This window comes from Myxine glutinosa, chromosome 1 (genome assembly GCF_964187855.1).
Source record: "Myxine glutinosa chromosome 1, kmMyxGlut1.1, whole genome shotgun sequence".
In the NCBI taxonomy this organism is placed as follows: domain Eukaryota; kingdom Metazoa; phylum Chordata; class Myxini; order Myxiniformes; family Myxinidae; genus Myxine; species Myxine glutinosa.
In genome coordinates, this window is record NC_136261.1 from 258,317,284 (window position 1) to 258,337,704 (window position 20,421).

General features: G+C 42.8%; 1 protein-coding gene across 2 annotated transcripts in view; it reads right to left on the reverse strand.

The window, feature by feature from the left end:
* LOC137436689 (polypeptide N-acetylgalactosaminyltransferase 2) overlaps positions 1–20,421 on the reverse strand; it is a 246,484-nt gene that overhangs the window by 91,565 nt on the left and 134,498 nt on the right. For both annotated transcript variants that reach the window (XM_078786246.1, XM_078786247.1), the window contains exon 7: positions 7,220–7,341. In XM_078786246.1, coding sequence (XP_078642372.1) covers positions 7,220–7,341 — 122 coding nt within the window. The remainder of the gene's footprint in view (positions 1–7,219; positions 7,342–20,421) is intronic.

Here is a 20,421-nt window from a genome sequence, read left to right on the forward strand (position 1 = left end):
CATATTTAAATATGCAGAGAAAAAACGCTTCGAGATTCTAACGGCAAAGTTCCCCTCTTATGCTGGTATTTGGCAAGGTGCTGTGCTTTTTCACACTTCCATGTCACCTTGAGCGGAGTAGACAGAGGTGCTTCTATATCATCTTTATTTTACAAGCCATAGAATGATGGCAGGCTCTTTATTGCAGCAACAAAAACAATAACCCACATACTTTGCATTCAGTTACCTCACCTAAAAAGCAAGTAGTTTAAACTTGGTAAAAGGTAAAACTTTTCACTGTGCTTGGCTTTGCTCCATCCAAACACAAATAATTTATTGGCGTTAAAAAGTCAAGCAACAATTTTTATTTTTACATTTCATACTCTTATCAGAACCTGTACATAGAATACAAACAGGTTAAGGGCACCGTGGAAAATACAGAAGTTTTTGGCAAATACGTGGATTATTATCTCCACCACCAAAGGTGGATGGAGGTGATGTTTTTAACCCTGTCTGTGTGTCTGTTTGTAAACAGGATATCTCAAGAGAGTTGTGGATGGATTCGGACGAAACTTGGTGGAGAAGCTGGGTATGTTGAAACGACGAAAAGATTAGATTTTGGTGAAGATCCGGATCTGGATCTGAGAATTTTTTAAGTGATTCTTCACCATTGAGAGATAGGGCAAAAAAACGAAAAGTTGTGGACACATCCGGACGAAACTCGGTGGACAGGTTGGTGTGGGACAAGGAAGAATTGATTCAATTTTGGTGAAGATTCTAATCTGGATCATAGAATATTTTGAAGCGATTCTTCACCATCGAGTCATAGGGCTAAAACCGATATATAGCACGATATCTCAAAGTTCTGGACGGATTCGGACAAAACTTGGTGGTCAGGTTGGGTGTGCGACAGGGACAAATCAATTAGAATTTGGTGAAGGTTCGAATCTGGAACTGGATATGAGAATTTTTTTTTTTAAAGTGATTCTTCACCAATGGGGAATTTGAAGCAAAAACGATATATAGCATGATATTTCAAAAAGTTGCAGAGGAGTTATTACAAAAACTTGGTGGTTGAATTGGGTACATCACATGAACAAGGCGGTTATATTTGGGTTAAGGTCCTGATGCTGATCTGGCTTATCAGTGGAATACAAAACGTAAACTGTTCAGCCTGACAAACGTATGCACCCTACCCTATGCGCTCTACCGAATGCCGTTCTAGTTTCAGCAAATGCAATCATTTTTGGTTCATCTACATAATAGCAATCCAATTAGTATTTCCACAAAGATTCCCTAACGGGTTTCTTGGAATGCCAAATGCATTGCAATAAAATGTCACAGATGTATTAAGCTCATCTGCCAAGTTGCCACGAGTGAATCTCTTTGGAAACGGCACAGTTAGCAGTAAAAGCTACCCTGGCACAATAAATCTTACAGGAAAGGACCAGGTCCAGTCTCATTTAGCAGAGGTGGCATGTTCAGGGATGGATGACAGCTGGTGTGCAGACACGGTTGGGTGGTTCATATCAAAAAGCTATTCTTGGACATGTCGCACTAACTGCACTCTTGTGTCTTGCATCTCCCATATAAAATAAAATGCTACAATGATCCTACTGATGCCCTGAACAAGTGGAAACATTTCTGGCAGCTGTGAAGGTGGCATCATGGAATGCAAATATAGAGTGGAGCAAAAATGTAGAATTTTACAAGGCTGTCAAGGCCCACCTTTATCTACCTGACAGTTCAAGCAGCACGTTATTTCTCCAAAACAAACTAATGCAATGCGATTAGAAGAGACTGAGAATTAAATAAAGTCCATGACTACATGGATGTATTCGGTATCATTACACATGTCATCTGCAGGATAACTGGGCTACTGCAGAAAAATGGTCAAATTTTATCTGATCTGCAAAACTAGAATATTTAATGGAGATATATACAGTACTGTGCAATGGTTTAGATTATTTTCATTTTTGTAGTGCTATTCCCAAATTTTAAACCATTTGTGGAAACTTATAAGTGTGCAATATAGACTCAGGTAGCCAATAATTCAAATTTCTGCGAGTCAATTTAATACAACACTTGTATTTAAGTATCTAAAATAATAAAAGTGTGCGTCAGTCACTCAGTGTGTTTCTCCTCCATAACTCCAAAACCATGAAACCTAGTGGCCCGAAACTTTGCAAGCCCACTAATGGAACTCCAAGGGAGTGCCTATGTATTTGGGTAAATTTAAACACCCCCTTTGGATGATAATTTAGGGGGTGCTCATCATAAAAAAGCGTTACCAAGATAGCGGCATGCCATCTTGGTCAGCCAGTTATCATCTCGCAGGGATCTTAAGCCACCATTTTGTTTCAGCCTGCTCAAAGACACGTCGACTTGGAACAGGCCACGATGGTTTCTGTATGATAAAGAACTCCAAATTTTTTTTTTTCACTTTCCTCACTCATATCATCGAATGTCTAATCTTCATACCAACGAATCACTGTATACATTGCTTTTGTAGTCGATATCGTTTTCAAATTAGGAACTTGGAGCAATTTTATGCATTATATGATGCGATTTTCCACTATGGACTCTCATGGAAGAATTAACCCAAACAACTTGCTCAACTCTGAATGGTATCTATATAATAATACTGTAAGGACTCGACTTTGTTATCCCTTTTACGCCGCACCCAGTGACCCGATGCCCACGGCACTCATGGATTTACGATCTACGAACCGCGCTCTTTGTTTATCACCTACAGCCATACTCGAAAAATCGGAATTAGCCGACGTTGGGGCCGAAAATCATCCGATTAACGGCCGATACGACGCCATCTTACGACTCCATCGTATTGGCGTCTGCTGGGTGAAGGCGCAGCAAGCCGTCCGCTGATTGGACAGTCGAAGGCGACAGCAAGCCGTCCACTGAGTGGACAATCCTGAGCATGCATTCCGCCATTTGTGCCGGTGTCGTCGATCGCGCTGTACGCTAACCTCATCAGGTGGGTTTACCATAATTTCTTCCATATACTGTGATTACAACGAAGTGAAACCGATCAGCAGCCCATCAGTATCATATAAAGCAATAAATACCAAGGCTTCAGCTTCTGAAAGCTTAAAACAAAGTGTACTTCGCCGAGTGACGAAACGTAGGCATAGGCCTCGGCCCTACCTATCCAGTTGTTGTTTCTGTTGTGTAAGGGGGGAAAAAAACAAACATTTTGGCCTCAGACCTTTGAGAGTACGTCGTTCCGTGAACTTTTTGAACGGGCCTCGTATGCCATGCTTCGTCAACGTTGGGTTGTTTTTAAATGACTTGAAGGATTACCTTAAGCACCGTGAATAGAGCAGTTTATTGTTCCTCAAAGACTGGCTGCTACGTGCTAGCCAGTGTGTAAGTAAGTTGACTCAATATGATGGTAACTTTGCAATTTAGTCAGGTTCACTATGTTTTTTCGTTCAAAATTTTGGTAGATTAGCAAAACTATACATTTTTGGAATATTCAGAGCATGAGGAATCCAAAAATTAATGTTTACATTTGCGTAGACACCTTTGCGAAAATGACACTCAGGACAGTGATGAAGATCTGTAAAAGCATATTCCTGAACGGTATAGACCTCGTAGATCCTGTGTATAGGACTTATAGTTCAATCTGATACTACCTATAACTTTCTATAACAACCTATAACTTCAAAGGACTTGCAATATCATGTATTATGTAATACAGTTATATCACAAATATAAAGACAATGGTTTTCAATTACCTTTGTTTGTTGCTTTTCTATAATCCTGAGCACTATTTTGAGGCCTTTATTGGATTCCTTGACCCAGAAAACATAGGATTAGCATATTTAATTAAGTTTCGAGGTTGACTAGAAGCCGAGATCGCGCAAAATATGTATTTTATGGTGGCCATTTTCAAAATCCAAAATGGCGGCCATGCAGGTGTCTGTGCAAATGCCAACATTGATTTTCAGATTCTCCATGCTCTGAAGATTCCAAAAATGTACAGGTTTGCTAATCTCCCAAAATTTTGAAAGAAATTATATTTGTTAACATAGTGAAGAACCTGACGCAAAGAACCTGACGCAAACTTCATCACTGTCCTGAGTGTCATTTTCGCAAAGGTGTCTACGCAAATGTAAACATTCATTTTTGGATTCCTCATGCTCTGAATATTCTAAAAATGTATAGTTTTGCTAATCTACCCAAATTTTGAACGAAATTATATTTGTTAACATAGTGAACCTGACTTATTCCTGCGTTGTCTCTGAATCAGCTGGCTGAGTCATATTGGCGTAGGGTAGGTCATGATCAGCCCCCCCCCCCCCTTTCGTTTCACCAACTCCTGCATCTGCCACCGTTCATGATTATCAAAGTAGGCTTTACCCTGTTCACGATAAGGTAGAAATCAGAGTTGTATACGAAGAGATAAAAGGATGGCATTGACCGAGACGGTACGTGATATTTTCAAAAGTATATCGTGGCGTTGTCATTTAAGTAGATTGCAATAAATACGTTGTTCATATACGCACTCTTCATTCTCATCTTTCTTCCTAACTCTTACTCGGACAAGCAAATCTCCGATGCCATCCATAATGGTACACTCTATCCATACACCACATCCTCCCTTCCGTGGATGTTCCACGGGTTTCGGCTAGTTCTAACTATTCTTGGATGTTTGCTCATTTGCAAGCAATGGCGATACAGTCGACAGCAATGTAATTGATATTTCTTATCACATCGGTTGTCGTTTTCAAAAATAAAATTACAAATTGACATTCAAGACAATATAAAGGTGATACGATATACGAGGTATTCTCCATATGTACACATTAAAATACAAATATAAACATTTGTTCCATTGTCTTAGTTAAATGAGACAAACGTTTGAAATGTGAGATAAGACAAGTAACCTTAATAGTAAGAGTAATTACCGTCTAGGAGAGTTCTAAAAACCAGAACGGGTAAACAGGGTGCCAGCCACAGTGCAATTGTCATCCCTCAAGGGAAGCCCAAGTTATAATCTCTTTTAAAATGGTACGTGCCTTTTGAACCCCAGGGCCAGTTGCTAGAAACCCAGATAAGCACTATTCTGTGGATAAATAATCTATACGGGGGATACAATTTATCCATTGGATAAGTTCTGTTGCTTAAAGCCTGGATTAACTTTATTCACTGGATAAATTAGTGATTTTTCCAGATAACTTCATCCAGTCTCCTCTGGCCCAGATAGCACCTTATCCATGGTTAGTGACGTGCACATAGGTTTGTCCAATTCAAAATGGGAGATGATCCCGCTCTGTTCGACATCTGTCAGACTAACGTTGAAAGGAAATTCCACAAACGTGTTTATCCAGTGTGTCATGTATTGACGGGTAAACGTGTTGATCCAATATGTCATGTATGGACGTGCAAACGTGTTCATCCAATTTGTCATGTATGGGAGGGGGGAGGGTGAGGAGGAGGGGTGAGGGAGGAGAGATGGGAGAGGGAAGGGAGAGATATACTGTTTTATATATCTTTTGCGGGGGACTTTGATAGGCCCCTCCGTTTTGGGGAGGTGGTAGGGGAGGTGGGGGGGAGGGGGGGGAGTTGGTAGGGGAGAGATGGTGGGGAGGGGGTGTTGGGGAGAGAAGGGAAGGAAGGCAGATTTGCCCTTGCGAGTTTGGAGTTTGTAACTTAAAAGATGTGGCCGTGCATCTATCTATAATTCCAGCAATCTCTGTGTGTCTGTCTGTGTGTCTGTGTGTCTGTGTGTTTGTCTGTGACCGCTGTTTCTCGACAACCACGGGTCCGATATACTTGAAACTTGCCAGGTATATTGCTGGGGACCCGAGGATGTGCCTTTTCAAGGTTTCATATTAATCGGACAATTACTTACCGAGCTATGTCCAAAAAACGCTTCAACCAATCAGAGAGCAGCGAGCTATCACGTGTGCCGAACGTGGCGATCAGACTCTGCCTCGGACGGCACATTTGACAGCGTATTCATTTATTTCACGTTGGAAAACTATGTTGCCGTTAAACTATGTTTTAAAACGAATTCAAACTGCGATTAAATTAAAACGATTCATCCTAACTGCGATTTGCGAACTTCCGGACAGTGACGACTGTCCGGCAGCACGCTTTCCGGCATCCAATCACAGAACGCTTTGTTGCGTAGGCGTGGCCGATGTGAGACGAGCGGAGCTGAGCGCGTTACGAGCTGACCGCCATTACGGTACGTAATTCGATTTCTTATGCGCATTATTTCTCCCAATTCATTCATCTCCCAATTTCTCCCAATTCAATTCGTATCACTAATAAAAACGAATTTGCGATTCATTCGCTTTCCTGCGCGTTTGTGCACGCGATGGCGATTGCTTTACCAAACTCCGGAAGCCGTTCGCTTTGGACCAAACCATTGCATGAGGGGGGGGTTCTGTGGTCGTTGCGAATGGACCAAACCATTCATGTAAATAGAGGGGGGGGATTGTCACTGTACTCGCAAGCCGTTCGCCGTTCGCTTTGGCGTTGCGAATGAACCAAACCATTTCATGTAAATAGAGGGGGGGGGGATATAATTTTAGATAGATATATAGTACGGGCATATATATAGTACGGGCATGCCCTAGTAAGAAAGAAAGAGAGAAAGAGAAAAAGACAGAGAAAGAGAAAGACAGAAAGAGAGAAAGAGAAAAAGGAAAGAGAGAGAGAGAGAGAGAGAGAGGCGCAAACATGTATATACACATGTTCATGTAATACACATGTTCCATCTGAGATGTAGATTCATTAACTATAGCCACAATAACTAACGAAAATTAAAAATCTACAAGCATCGGAAAAAATGTTGAAGGACTCGCGATCTAAGTGCATCTTTGCTACAAAAAAAAACAACTCACTCCATCACCAAACATTAAAGAGGTAAAAAAAAAAAAAACCATTAAGATGGGAAGGCTGTGTTAAAGAACCATCAAACTACTCAACGCCTAAGAAAAGGAGAACTGGGGGAATGGAGGTTATAGCAAAGAGCTATTCTTTTCATAGTGATGAATTGGTCCCTGTGTGCCTTGAAAATATATGATTGAGTGCATTGAGTGCAGTTTTTACACAATGATGTTTTTAACTTTAAAGCCATTTCATTTCACGTGATATCTTTGCAATGCAAGGCGTACATCACCATGCTCCATTTGCATTTCTTGATGTTACATGTGTAAGGCTTTAATGACAAACATAAATCAACACAGACAATCAACATATGTACCTCAGCCACCCTCTCCAGAAGGGGCTCAATCCAATGTTCGTTGCACTCGCAGTGGCTGTCCAAGAAAGTCAAGATGGAACTCTGAGCCGTGTCAGCTCCACGCACACGTGAGCGCATGAGCCCTGTGGAACAAGAACACAGCTGCCTGTTTAGAGAAGAAGCGTAAAAAGAAAAAGGACACGGTATTGCTTCGCTTCTGCAAAGCTTGGTTTTACCGGTTGAAGTATTTAGAGTCTCGCTGTTTTTGTTACTGGTTCATAGTTTCCAAGAGGCCTCAGTGGGCTTCATTGGTTCCGACTTTACATTATGTATCAATCTCTGCTTTTCAACACAAAACTATTCATATAAAGATTGTAAATGTCTATCAGCAGTGCTCACCTTTTGTTGTCGCTGTGGTATTAATCATTTCTGTTATATGTAATTGAGTCTTCCATATCTATACCTCTACCAAATAAATCAATTAATAAACAAGAACAGCACTTGGAAGAGAGTGCATACCTCTGCCAGGCTGAACAGTTTACATTTTGTATCCCATTGATAAGCCAGATCTGGATCCGCAATAGAAGAACACATCATCAAGTTTTGTCAGAATCGGTCGACAAATTTTTAAGATATCGTGCAATATAATTAAATAATTATCGTATCCGGATCCGGATTTGGATCTTCACATAAATACACTCAATTTTTCCTGTTCAAACACCTAAACTGCCCACCAATTATCATCGGAATCCATCCATAACTTTTTGAGATATCGTGCTATATATCGGTTTGAGCCCAATCTCTCAATGGTGAAGAATCACTTTAAAGAATTAAATAATTCTCATATCCGAATCCATATTCAGATCTTCACCAAAATTGAATCGATTCTTTCTTGTCAGACACACAACCTGTCCAACAAGTTTCGTCCAAATCCGTCCTTAATTCTTTGAGATATCATGTTATATATCGGTTTTAGCCCAATCTCCCAATGGTGAAGAATCGCTTAAAACATTGTACTAGCCGGATCCGAATCCGGATCTTCACCAAAATCTAATCATTTCGTCCTTGTCACATACCCAACCTCTCCGCCAAATTTAGTCCGAATCTGTCGACAACTTTTTGAGATATCCTGTGCACAGACAAACAGGGGTGAAAACATAATCTCCATCCACCTTCGGTGGCAGAGATAACAATCGTTATTTTATTGATATATGAATGATTTTTTTTTTCTTTTCTTTTTTTTTTTTCTTTTTTTGTATACAAGTTCGAGGCTCGTTAAGAGCGAACATTAATCACACAGAAAGACAAACCGACACATAAAACAGATAACATCGGGAGTGGTAGACAAGATGGGGAGAGAGGGGGAAGGACACAAACACAACATTTGAGAGCAGGGACCGAGAGACATGGAGACATCGAGAGATCTGTGAGAGGGAGAGGGAGAGGGCTTTGGGGGGGGGCATAGGAAGGGGGAGGGCATGGGAAGGGGGGGGGGGGGTGGGAGAGGTATAAAACATATGGACACTGCCATGACTTCCAGGAAAGAAGTTGGAATTTCAAACAAGGTGGATCTGGGGTGAATTAGCGGGGGTAGAAAAGATCAAGGTTTTGGATGGGGGAAGATAAGAGATGGTGGTGAACAGCTGTTTTAAAGACCTGGAGGGAGGAGTGGGATTGAAGGGAGTGAGGGAGTTTGTTCCAGAGGCGGGAGAAAAGAGGATTGAAAGAGTGAAGGTGAGCAGCCAGCCGAGATTTCGGCAGTTTAACCATCAGAGGGTTGCAGGCAGATCTTGTGCGACCTGTAGGAATATTTGGGGGACAGAGCACAGAGAGAGCTGGGGGTGCAAGGCCGGAGAGGAGTCGGAAGAAGACAGATCGTTTTAATGAATGATGAATGATCGTTTTAAGGCCATTTTCCCCGCTAGAGCAGGGGTTGGCCTTGTGGGCCCCATGACAATCATGGTTCCCTGTTTGAGGCAATGTTTTATGGCCGGATGCCCTTCCTGGCGCCAACCCTTAGTCGCCTCTTACGATGTGCAGGGATACGGTGTACCTATTCTAAACCGGGGTACACACCGGGATCATTCATCCCAGCAATCTGGTACTCAATTTGCCGACCTCGGAAGGGTGACAGGCTGAGTCAACCCCCCTCATGTTAATTTAGCGATCGACCGGGATTCGAACCCAGGATACTAGGATCCCAAGCCGGCACCCTAACCGCTAAGCCAACACCAGGCTTAACGCACCAGGCGTTATTTTATTGATATCTGCTCATAAAAACCTCCAACCCCTGTTTTCACCTTTCTTTTCTTTCTTTCTTTATTATACAACTTTCTGATCTTCTTCCTTCCTGCTCGTAAAATATGTCATCCTTTCAATGCATTCTCCTCCATTCTCTGATGTTGTGTTGTCTTTGGCGAATCTGCAGCTATTTATTGAAAACAGAATTTCCCATGTTCTCTGACACCTTCTGGGAATCCTTCCGAACAACATCACTCCTGTTTCGCCTGCTCAATTCTTGGGAAGTAAATAGGTGCATTCATAATGATTAGCAAATGCAAGGACAACCTGGGAATACTTGATTTGGCATGGAATACTTTCACAAAAGCAAACACTCTATTACAGTCCTGCTCTCTACACTGTGATGACTCAATGTATAAAGGCTCCATCAGCTCACTTTCACTTTATCTGATGCCTCAATTCTAACTCCCTCTTCTTAATCTTTGGTGATTCCACCTGTCAAAATTCCAGCTGGCTTGCTGTTTGTCCTCACACCAATGTTCATGGCATTGCAGCCAATGGCTTTCATGACGCCTTTGGCATCATGCTATCTGTTGTATTCGCAAGCTACATTTCCTCTGCTGGTTACCATTCTTTATGACTTTATCATGTTTAATTTTCAGTCTAACCTTTTCTGCTCTATATTTTCCCTTCAGATCATGGACTCTTCAAATGTGTTTCACTGATGGTCATTAGGGGCCTCCCAAGGTACTGCCAGGTCTGGAAGTTTATCAGGCAGATCTGTCTGGCCTGCACTGTACGCCATCTCTTTCAACGCTCTTCCACTTTAATTATTATTTTTATTCTTTAATTTTGTGTGCTATTTGATTATTATATTAGTATTATTTTATCTTTTTATTTATTTTATTAATTATTTCGATCACTTTTTGAAGCTATATTCATTTGATTATATAATCTTCTGTCACTGCTGGTCACCCAACCACCCCTATTATTGTCACTTATTTCCAAGTCCTAGTCCCTTTGACCATTAACCCCCTAGCCCCGACCCTTCATATCAAAATCAGTCAGTCAATCTCACTCCCATGTGCCCCCTGTCCCATGAAAGCACTCTGACTCCCTCCTACCATATATTAACGCTCGGCCATCTCCCGTTTCCCTCCTTTGCTATAGCAAAGGGTTAACGCCCAAAATATTAGCTTATCCTTGCTTCTCACAGTGATTAGCATACCTCAGTGAACATCCTGTTGATTTCATCCATTGGTCTACCAGCCCACCAATGCTGATTGCTGATCTTCCCCACCAATAATAGTTCTTCATTCCACATGGAGAAATTAACAACCAGTCTTGACTCCTCCACCCCAATTGGACATGACCTGCTGCGATGCACTAATACTCTAAAACTGTTCATTTAATGTCTAAACATTTTTATTTGCACTTTCAAAGGTCGTTTTCCAAAGGTGAACTGGATGTATCAGTGAAAAATTGCCAACACTACGACCAATTAATAAGAAAAATACTAAAACTAAACCTCAACTTCCCGATGTACCTACCAAATGCTAATATACACCTCCACGTCTTACCTGGATGGTCTTCACAGTGCCATTTAAAATGTTTCAATTTCCTTTTTCTCCCGTGTTGAATTCTCTGTTCTATTTTATAATTCACTCTATCTTTTCCTATTCAAAAGTTGGCTTTCAAATAAATCCTCCAACCACACAAACTCAAACAGCTCTTCCTTTCTACATTCTCGAAACTATCCTTTATATCACCCCTCCTCTAACATCTTCAAACGTATATCCGACCTGAAAATTTCAAGAACCCCAGCTTGCAATGGATGTTCGTATTTCATTAATCGTTTCAATAATCCTTTTGTACAGCATCTTCAGTGTCAAATCCTCCACTCTGCTGTTCCCTCCCCTACTTCTACTAATACAAACCCTATCCCATACCCACGTCCCACTCCCTGTCCCCTCCCTCTACTCCTTCCTACCCCCATTCCATCACAACCTTCTCCCTTCCCTTCCCCTTCAAAACTCCCACCTCACCCCTCCCTTTAAAAACTCACCCCTCACCCCTTCCCTTCAAATCTCCCCTCACCCTCCCCTCCCCTTCAAAACTCCACCCTCACCCGTCCCCTTCAAATTTCCCTCCCTCCCCCACCCCCATCCCTCCTCTTCAAAAGTCTCTCCTCAAAAAACAGGACAAACACGTGGAACATGCCTTTCAATCCTGACAAATCTCACACTCACACTATGTCTCTCCGTAAAGACCGTCTGGACAACCCTCCCATCTACTTTCTCAACAATCCTCTCAAATAAGTTCTGTCATTCAAGCTTTTGGGTCTCATTATCTGCCATGATCTTTCCTGGAAAAACCACATTTCCAAGCTGGCCGCCAAAGCCAGTCGCCGACTGGGCATCCTCCGTCGTGCGAAGTCCTTCCTTGGCACACCTGAGCTCCTCACCACATACAAGGCTTTCATCCGCAGCTCAATGGAATACTGCTCTCCCCTCTGAGCCGGTGCTCCTGCCTCACACCTAGCTCAGCTTCACGCTGTTGAAACCAAAGCGTTCAGAATCATTGGAATCTCCCGCGATGAAGCTAACTCCGAGGGCCTTTCACTCACTCACCGCAGGCAGGTTGGTGGTCTTTCTGTCTTCTACCGACTCCTCTCCGGCCTTGCTCCCCCTGCTCTGTCTGTGCTCTGTCCCCCAAATATTCCTTCAGGATGCACAGGGGCTGCTGGCAAACCCCCCCACCCCATCCCCTCCCTCTTGTCTCCCACTCCCTTTATTATATGGACTATGTGTTAGCTATTACACGAGCCTCGACTTAGTATTAAAAAATAATAATGATAATAATAATAAAAAGCACACAAACTGGCTGTGTTATATATGGTTGATTAAAACTTGGTGATAGGAAGGGTGTTTGATGTTACTGCCATGGTTTATTTATCTTCCTGTTAAACATGCTTAGGATTTTCCACTTAGGAAGGAGTAAATGGGGTTGCTTACATTCTCCTCCACTACACTGCTCTACCCCACTACACAGGCACTCTCCTCCTCCATAAAACACCGAACATGTGACTGTTGTTCATGCAATATATTTATGTGATATCATCATGAGACACAGGTGAGGTGCAAACCTCTGAGAGATAAATGCTGAATAATAACATGTCCATTTCATCGTTAACGGATTATGTAATGCTGCATTGTGGTGAATGTTTTCACAAAGGAAACAAATATGGAAGTGACAATCTCAATACAGAGTCTGTCCACCAACAGCAGCAATCACTGCATTGCACAATCATGTCACATTGACAGTATAAGCGGTTGACTGAGCCTGTGGAAAGGAATTGTATGCCCAAATCAGCTCATGTTCCAGTTCATAGGGGGTGAGTGGTTGTCTTGGTGAGGTTTAAACGCACCAATCAATGATATCCCAGAGATGTTCACTTGGATTTAAATCTGGTGAGATGGCAAGCTAAGACTTCGTTAATGTACCATCTGCCGTCAGATTGCCATGAATACAGATCAAGTTGGTGCAAAAGGTTCCAGCAATACCACCCCACATCATGACACTTCTACATCTAAAATGTGTGGATTCCTGGACACAGACCGGGGCATAATCGCCCATTGGATCTCCTGCAGACCCGTGCACCGCCATCACGTCTTTCAAAGAGAAAGCTGGATTTGCCACGTAACACAACACTTTCTCATTGCCTCCATGTCGATCGAATGTGCTGAATGTACCACTGAAAATATGCTTGGATGCGTCGCAGTGCAAATCTTGGATGCCGCACAGAGCGACGAGCTCTGATCCCTGCATCACAGAGACGTCTCTCGACCGTTTTGATACTTACCCTGTGAGGTACAGGGAGTATTTGCAGTAGTCTGGGAAGTTTGGAACTGATTTTGTACATGGGTTATGCGAATGTACCAGGCATATCTCTTGTTCATGTAGTGGCTTGATAACGTCTGAGGACATAAACGGTTCCTCTTCTCACATTAAAGATCCTTGCAACAGAGCTGATGATAGACTCTGCTTGAAGGTGTCAAATTATTTTATTTCTCTCATTTTCTGACATTTTCCCGGTGTGTACCCCGGTTTAGAATAGGTACACCGTTTCCCTGCGCATCATAAGAGGTGACTAAGCGTTGGCGTCAGGAAGGACATCCGGCCATAAAAACATTGCCACAAACAGGGAACCATGATTGTCATGGGGCCCGCAAGGCTAACCCCCACTCTAGTGGGGAAAATGGCCTTAAAACGATCATTCATTCATTCATATTCTCATTTTCTGACAGATGTGGGACTGTAATGGATTATTAAAGAATGTAATCAGTGCGTTTCTTGGATGATCCACAAATTGATGTCTCGGAAAGACTTCCAAATTTTCTCAAATTGCCTCCTATGAACTAAAACCTAAGGATGCACGAGTTAGACGTGGTTGTGGTTCGTATGCATCACTTTCTGGAGGAATGACTGTGCCGCTGATGCCATGTCCCCAATTACCAGTAAGCATTTTTACCACCACTCATGTTGCCGACCTCAAAAGAATGACAGGCTGAGTCAACCCACCTGGTGCCATTTCAACGGCACGAAAGGAGCTAAAACTCAGGACCCTAACATCTCAAGCCGGCCACCTTAACCGTTAAGCCAACACCAGGCTGAGTTATACGTGCTGAACGATTATTACACGGGGCAATGATGTTATGTAGAAACTTGCACTCGATTGCTCTGCACATCCCTCGTGCCTAAAAGGCACTTACAACGAACACTGGAACCGTCCATCGTCAATGACATTATCAATTCTACATGTTCGGTTTTTTATAACAAATAATGTTGTAGCAGGTGTGGGGATTCTAACACTGGCGGACACCTGCCAGGCAGGAAGGAGTCAATATGTCCAATGTCCGTCTGTTACTCTGCATGCAAAGCGAGGTCTCAGGATCTCCACACCCATGGCAATTCGCTGTCAGAATAGGCCAAGTGTATGAGCACTGACTGAATGAATGAATGAATGATCATTTTAAGGCCACTTTTCCCCGCTAGAGCGGGGGTTAACCTTGCGGGCCCCATGACAATCATGGTTCACTGTTTTTGAGGCAATGTTTTTATGGCCGGATGCCCTTCCTGATGCCAACCCTTAGTCGCCTCTTATGATGCGCAGGGATACGGTGTACTTATTCTAAACCGGGGTACACACCGGGATCATTCATCCCAGCAAGCTGGTACTCAATTTGCCGACCTCTGAAAGATGACAGGCTGAGTCAAACCCCTGGCGTTAATTCTGCGATAACGAACTCAGGATCCTAGGATCCCAAGCCGGCACCCTAACCGCTAAGCCAACACAAGGCTCTATTGCTTTTAATTTGATTTGAGGAGGCTTGCCGCTTCCATTTGAGTACGAATATACCACCCCTGAACACCAGCGTTACTGATGGTCTGCGAGACATAGAACGGGTTGATCGAACGTTGAGGCAATTTGAATTTCGATACACACGCGCTACACGCACACCAATTTTACCGGCCAAATTTGCAACAAGCCACTGAGGTCATGGGCACTGCTGATTGGATTTCAGCATGGGGGTGGGGGGAAGAGAGAGGTTTCTGAGGGTGACGCAGACACCATGGGAAGCTATCAGAGAAAAGATAGGATTTTGTTTCCAATAATGTTATCAACGAAACAAGTTCAGCTATCGTCGATCTTACTCTGAACTTCGACACATAAGTACACAGGACAAGAAGGACAGACAAAGAGAAAGAAGAGGAGGGTAAGGGAAAGGGGACCTTCCCTTTCAGCGGCTTCCCTCTCTCTCCTGGCTCGTACGTGCCAGCCTCTTCCATCAGCCTGGTGTGTGGACTGCACAGGTTGGGGGGTGGGGATTGTGTTTGAGCGAACCACAGTCTTTGTGGTGCTCGGGAGGGGTCCTTTGATTGCTGCTGTTCACTTCCCGCTGAACCACTATGAATGACCACTTCACTCAGTCCCACTCTGCACCTCCTCTCTCTTTCAGCACGATGCTCACCAACCTGTCTTTTTATCACACACCTCACCTCCCTCCTTTTTCCACTCACCATTTCCTATTGGCTCTGATTGGAGGGGATTGAAGGGGATTCACATAACATGCACTCTAACATCAATTAAGAAATATCTATGTAATTGCTTATCCCCCAATAAAGCCATTATGGGCGATTTCCATAACAACATATTTCAAAGGTCGTGGTTCTCGAGACAGACGGGCCCACCATACGAGTAGGGACCCAGAAGGTCTCCGCATCTGCCCAGATTATTTGGACACGAATTTGGCGTTTCAGACACATGACCACATAGCCTGTCAGAAGTGGCAGCGCAAACGGTTGCAGGTGATTTTTTTATGGCACCTTAATTGCGCAAACCCAATTCACCCTTCTTACGGATTTATATGCAAATTATTCTATGCATTGTGGAGTTCTCATTCCCTAATGACCACACAAGTTCTCATTTGCCAGCAGGATTTATTAGCAACTAGCAGGAGTACCCGGCATTGCCCGGCGTCAATTTGGGTTTTTTTCCTATTTTTTTGTGGGTGCCTAAAACACTACCCGACACCGACGAAGGAAAATTTATAATTAATGTGTGTGTGTTTACACACACACACACACACACACACACACACACACACACACACACACACACACACACACACACACACACACACACACACACAAATCAGGGATAATTTAATATCACCATTCCCATAGCTACAAAGACACAGGCACGAGAGAGTCATTTATAAAAAAATCCCCATCCCTCCCCCTCCCCCAAAAAAATCGAACTTTTTTTTCTTCTTCAAATTTTTTCATTTTTGCCGAAAACACGCTCTGACACTCGTTGATGAACTGCTGAAAGTTTGGCAAAGATCCATTTAGGCATCTCTGAGAAAAATGGCAACACACACACACACACACACACACACACACACACACACACACACACACACACACACACACACACACACACACACACACACGGCTCTCTTATAGTATAGACTCAGTGGGGAAGAAGAATAAGAAAGACGACAGCACACTGAGTGAACAAAGTGTTAATTGTTCTTCTTCTTCTTCAATGGCTACTATTATCGCACGTTTCTTGTGGGGTCGGCCAGAGGAAGCTTGGCCCGAGTCTTCCCGAACCGGCAAGACAGGCCTGACGTTCGGCTAGTTTGGGCATTTTTTGGAATTTTGCCATGGTGCTGGCAATAACTCGCTTAGTCTTTGTGAAGGACACCATGCGATCTTTAACGTTCGCAAACTAATGCTGACAGACAGGACACCCGTTTAACGTCCATCAGAGGGATGGATGGCACACACATGGATGATTCACTCTGCTTGTGAAGCACCAGGGTGACAGTACATAGCTTGGTCGGGAATCAAACCCAGGAAAGAAGGCATAGAGGCAAATGTGCGTACCTCTCGGCCATCCCATCAGCTCAGTAAACAAACTGCTACCAATTAATAAACTAGATCAACACTCTTCGACGTCCCGATGTCGACCTATATGCCTCCGCCCTCATTAATACATTACAATACTTGTACCAAGTTTGATTTAAATCCATTCAGCTGTTCTCAAATCATCACATTTTTACCTGACATTACCTCTGACCTTTGACCTCTTGTCCCCAAATTCGAATCAGTTAATCTTTACATCATTATACATACCTGTACTAAATTTGAAATTAGATCACTTCAGCTGTTCTCAAGTTATAGACCTATTACAGACTTTGACCATTGACCCCAAAATATAATCAGTTAATCTTTACATCAATATACATACCTACACCACGTTTGACAAAGATCCCTTCAGCAGTTCTCAAGTTGTGGTAATGAAAACCTATCACGGATAGACGGACGGATGCACGGACAGATGCACGGCCAACCTGAAAACATAATGCCTCCGGCGACTTCGTCGGTGGAGGCATAAAAATAAACCCAACACACCCTCGGAACCTCGATGGCTGAAATAAATAATGCCTTATTTATTTCACTCAGTGAGGACAGGACAGACATGATCAGAGGACAAGACAGAATAACCTGTGATGCGGATGTCAGGCCGGCTTATCGGAGGTGGCTGTCAGGTGATGATGAATAGGCTGCTCTGAATGGTTGGCTGCACTGCACAGTATCTGCCCCGGCGACATCCCGAGAAGACTGGCAAGTCATGGAAAGTACACACAGGGACAGATGTACATCGGGGGAAAGTTTTAAGATGATAGGAAGGGGGGAAGCATGGGGCTTAGACACAAACATTCTGGCAGGGGAAGACAAGAGTTTCTGAACACATACTCGACACTACCTCCTTAACTCGAGCAAGTGCATAAGATAACTATATTCATTGATACTCCATTTACCCCTTATACCAGATCTGTAAAAATATTTATTCGACATGCAAATATGGCAGTTATCCATCTCCATATCCACCTCCCTCCCCATCCCCCCAACTCCTCGCCCCCCACTACTTAAACATCAGAAAACCATTCTGACTTCAACCTCAAGAAATGTAGAATGATCCTCGGTAAAGCGGTCAATCTTCCCTTTCTTGGCGTTGCAGATATCGTTCCTAAATGAAATGCATGCTCTTCCAACAGTATTTATATTCTGTTTTGGTGTTATCAGGGTTTCAGCCTCTTCTTTTACTTGTGCAGACATTCCAAAAAAAAAAAAGAAAAGTTTCTCGTCATTGAATTGAAAGTACTTCATCATGTAGAATGTTCTCATCGCAAACAGAAAACATGTGGCCATTATTGAATAATAAAATCCGTGTGGCATTGTTGGAAACAATCAAAACTAATATGGTTACTTAAAATTTAAAGGAAGCAGTACACACTCGCAAGTTATTTATTTTTTAAAATTAACATATGGAGATGTAATGCAATGGTAGTTTAGGAGAAAATCTCTTTTTAAACATCTTAGTGCATCAGTGTTGCTCGTCGTGGGAATGGATTTAAAAGGTCCTTACAGGGTACACCAAGGATTTTAAATGACTGCAGAGGTAAATTCTTAATTTTGTGCATCATCACAACTTCCCTATGCACAAGGAAGTTTTATTTTTGCCAAGATACTCTGAATAATGCTAAATCAAAGTCAGTTGGATACCAAACAAGGGACATTGTATTTAACTGCAATGCATGTACATTGTATATGGCGGGTGCATTTTAAAGTGGGCATTCTATGTGAAGTTAAGAAAAGTGTGTTGAAGCACATGTGGTGAATGATAATGTAACTGTTCTGTAAAACCTCGCCGATTTTCCTCTTTCGTACCCATCACCTGCTTCTGCACTGATAAAGCGCTAATCCGAGTGTGGCCATGCAGAAATGGAAAGGAGATAATCGTACAGCCATTTACAAGTCGCATCAATCATTTTTGAGCAATCTCTTCGTCATGATGTAGAATACCGATCCAAGTTTAAAGAGAACATTAATTTTGGCTGCGAAGTCCACAGAAGTCCACACCCGTCGAAAAGAGAAAAGGGCTGCTGGAATCGTCAGCGAAAACTGTCAGTGACAAGTTTGCTGGAAAATATACCAGCGGACACATGAAAAGGCATCAAAAGTGTTAGTATCGAGGCCGTGGTATTCAAAGTACACAATTCCAGACATGCATTCAGAGTTCTGACCACAGGTGGTTTCCTATTAAACTCAAAATAGTGCTTTCCAAAGAAAAGACAGATTGATTGTGTACAAGAAATGAGTCAAACGGTGTTGATCTTCTTTTGGCGAGTTACGAGTTTACGTGACTATTATCCAGGCTTTGTTTCCAATAAATAAATAAAACAATGGTATGGGTGATAAATCCGTGATGCTCTTTTCCAGTTTGCCCTTTTACACCTGCAATTCTTCCTCTTCACACAAGTGCTTGCATTACTTTGATGCAGTAATTTGATGTATTACTGCAAACCAACCCAACAGTCAAAAGGCTAAGACCACACTATAAAAACTAAAATTAAAAGGAGCAAGGAAAAAAAAAACCTCAAATGACATGTTCATATCATTAAACAAAAATTTACTTGCTTCCCAAATCAAATCTAGCAATAACACAACGAATACTGAGGAATAAACCAAGCAAACCCAATACAGCCAAAAGGAGAATCAAGCCAGTGCATTGCAATGCAAACGAGCGGTTCAAGCAAAATGACAAGGGCAGAGTTACAAATCCTTGGGCGCATTTCCCTTTTGTGTGCTTATCAGCCCAGCCAGTGAATGATGGTTCAGAGTTTTCCCCTCATATCTCTCAAGCTATTCTTAGAGAGTCCCATCAGTACCAGCGAGTCTGCCAGTTCACTCAGGCAGATTGACAGGGACCACAAGCAGCCATGGTCTTCTCACATCCACTGCCCCTGATATTAACTTAACCTGGGAATCTCTTTTTCCACAGAACCCTGCTCTCTCTCATTCAAACATTCATCCACATCTTGTCCTCAATTATCCTAACCATCTTCCCACCAATGATACACTGAATCCTGTGGTGAGGCAGTTGCTCTGAAACAACTTGCCTTCTCTTCCAGGAAAGCAAACCCGACCGAGGGCAATCTCACCTCATTCCACAAAGCCCGCAACAAGTGTGTATCCACTCTCAGGAGAGCCAAAATACAACATCTGTCCAACCTCAAAAATGAACTTTCAAACTTGTCTCCCTTCTCTAAAACATGATGGCACCTTGTTAAGTATATCTCTAGTGTATGCTTCCCTTCCATTCCGACCCTCTCTTCAAATGGCACCACAACCGACTCTGCTCATGAAAAGGCAAAATGCCACAATTCTGTTTTTGCTTCCAAATCCTGTGTCCCCTAACACCTCACTCTCTGTTCCCACACCTCCCAGTCATACCCAACTGCTCCTGATTTCTGTGTCTTTTGAACATGAGAAGATGGAGAAGTTTCTGGCAACCCTTGACTCCGATTCTGCAACTGGGCCAGACAGCATCAGCTCACGTACCCTAA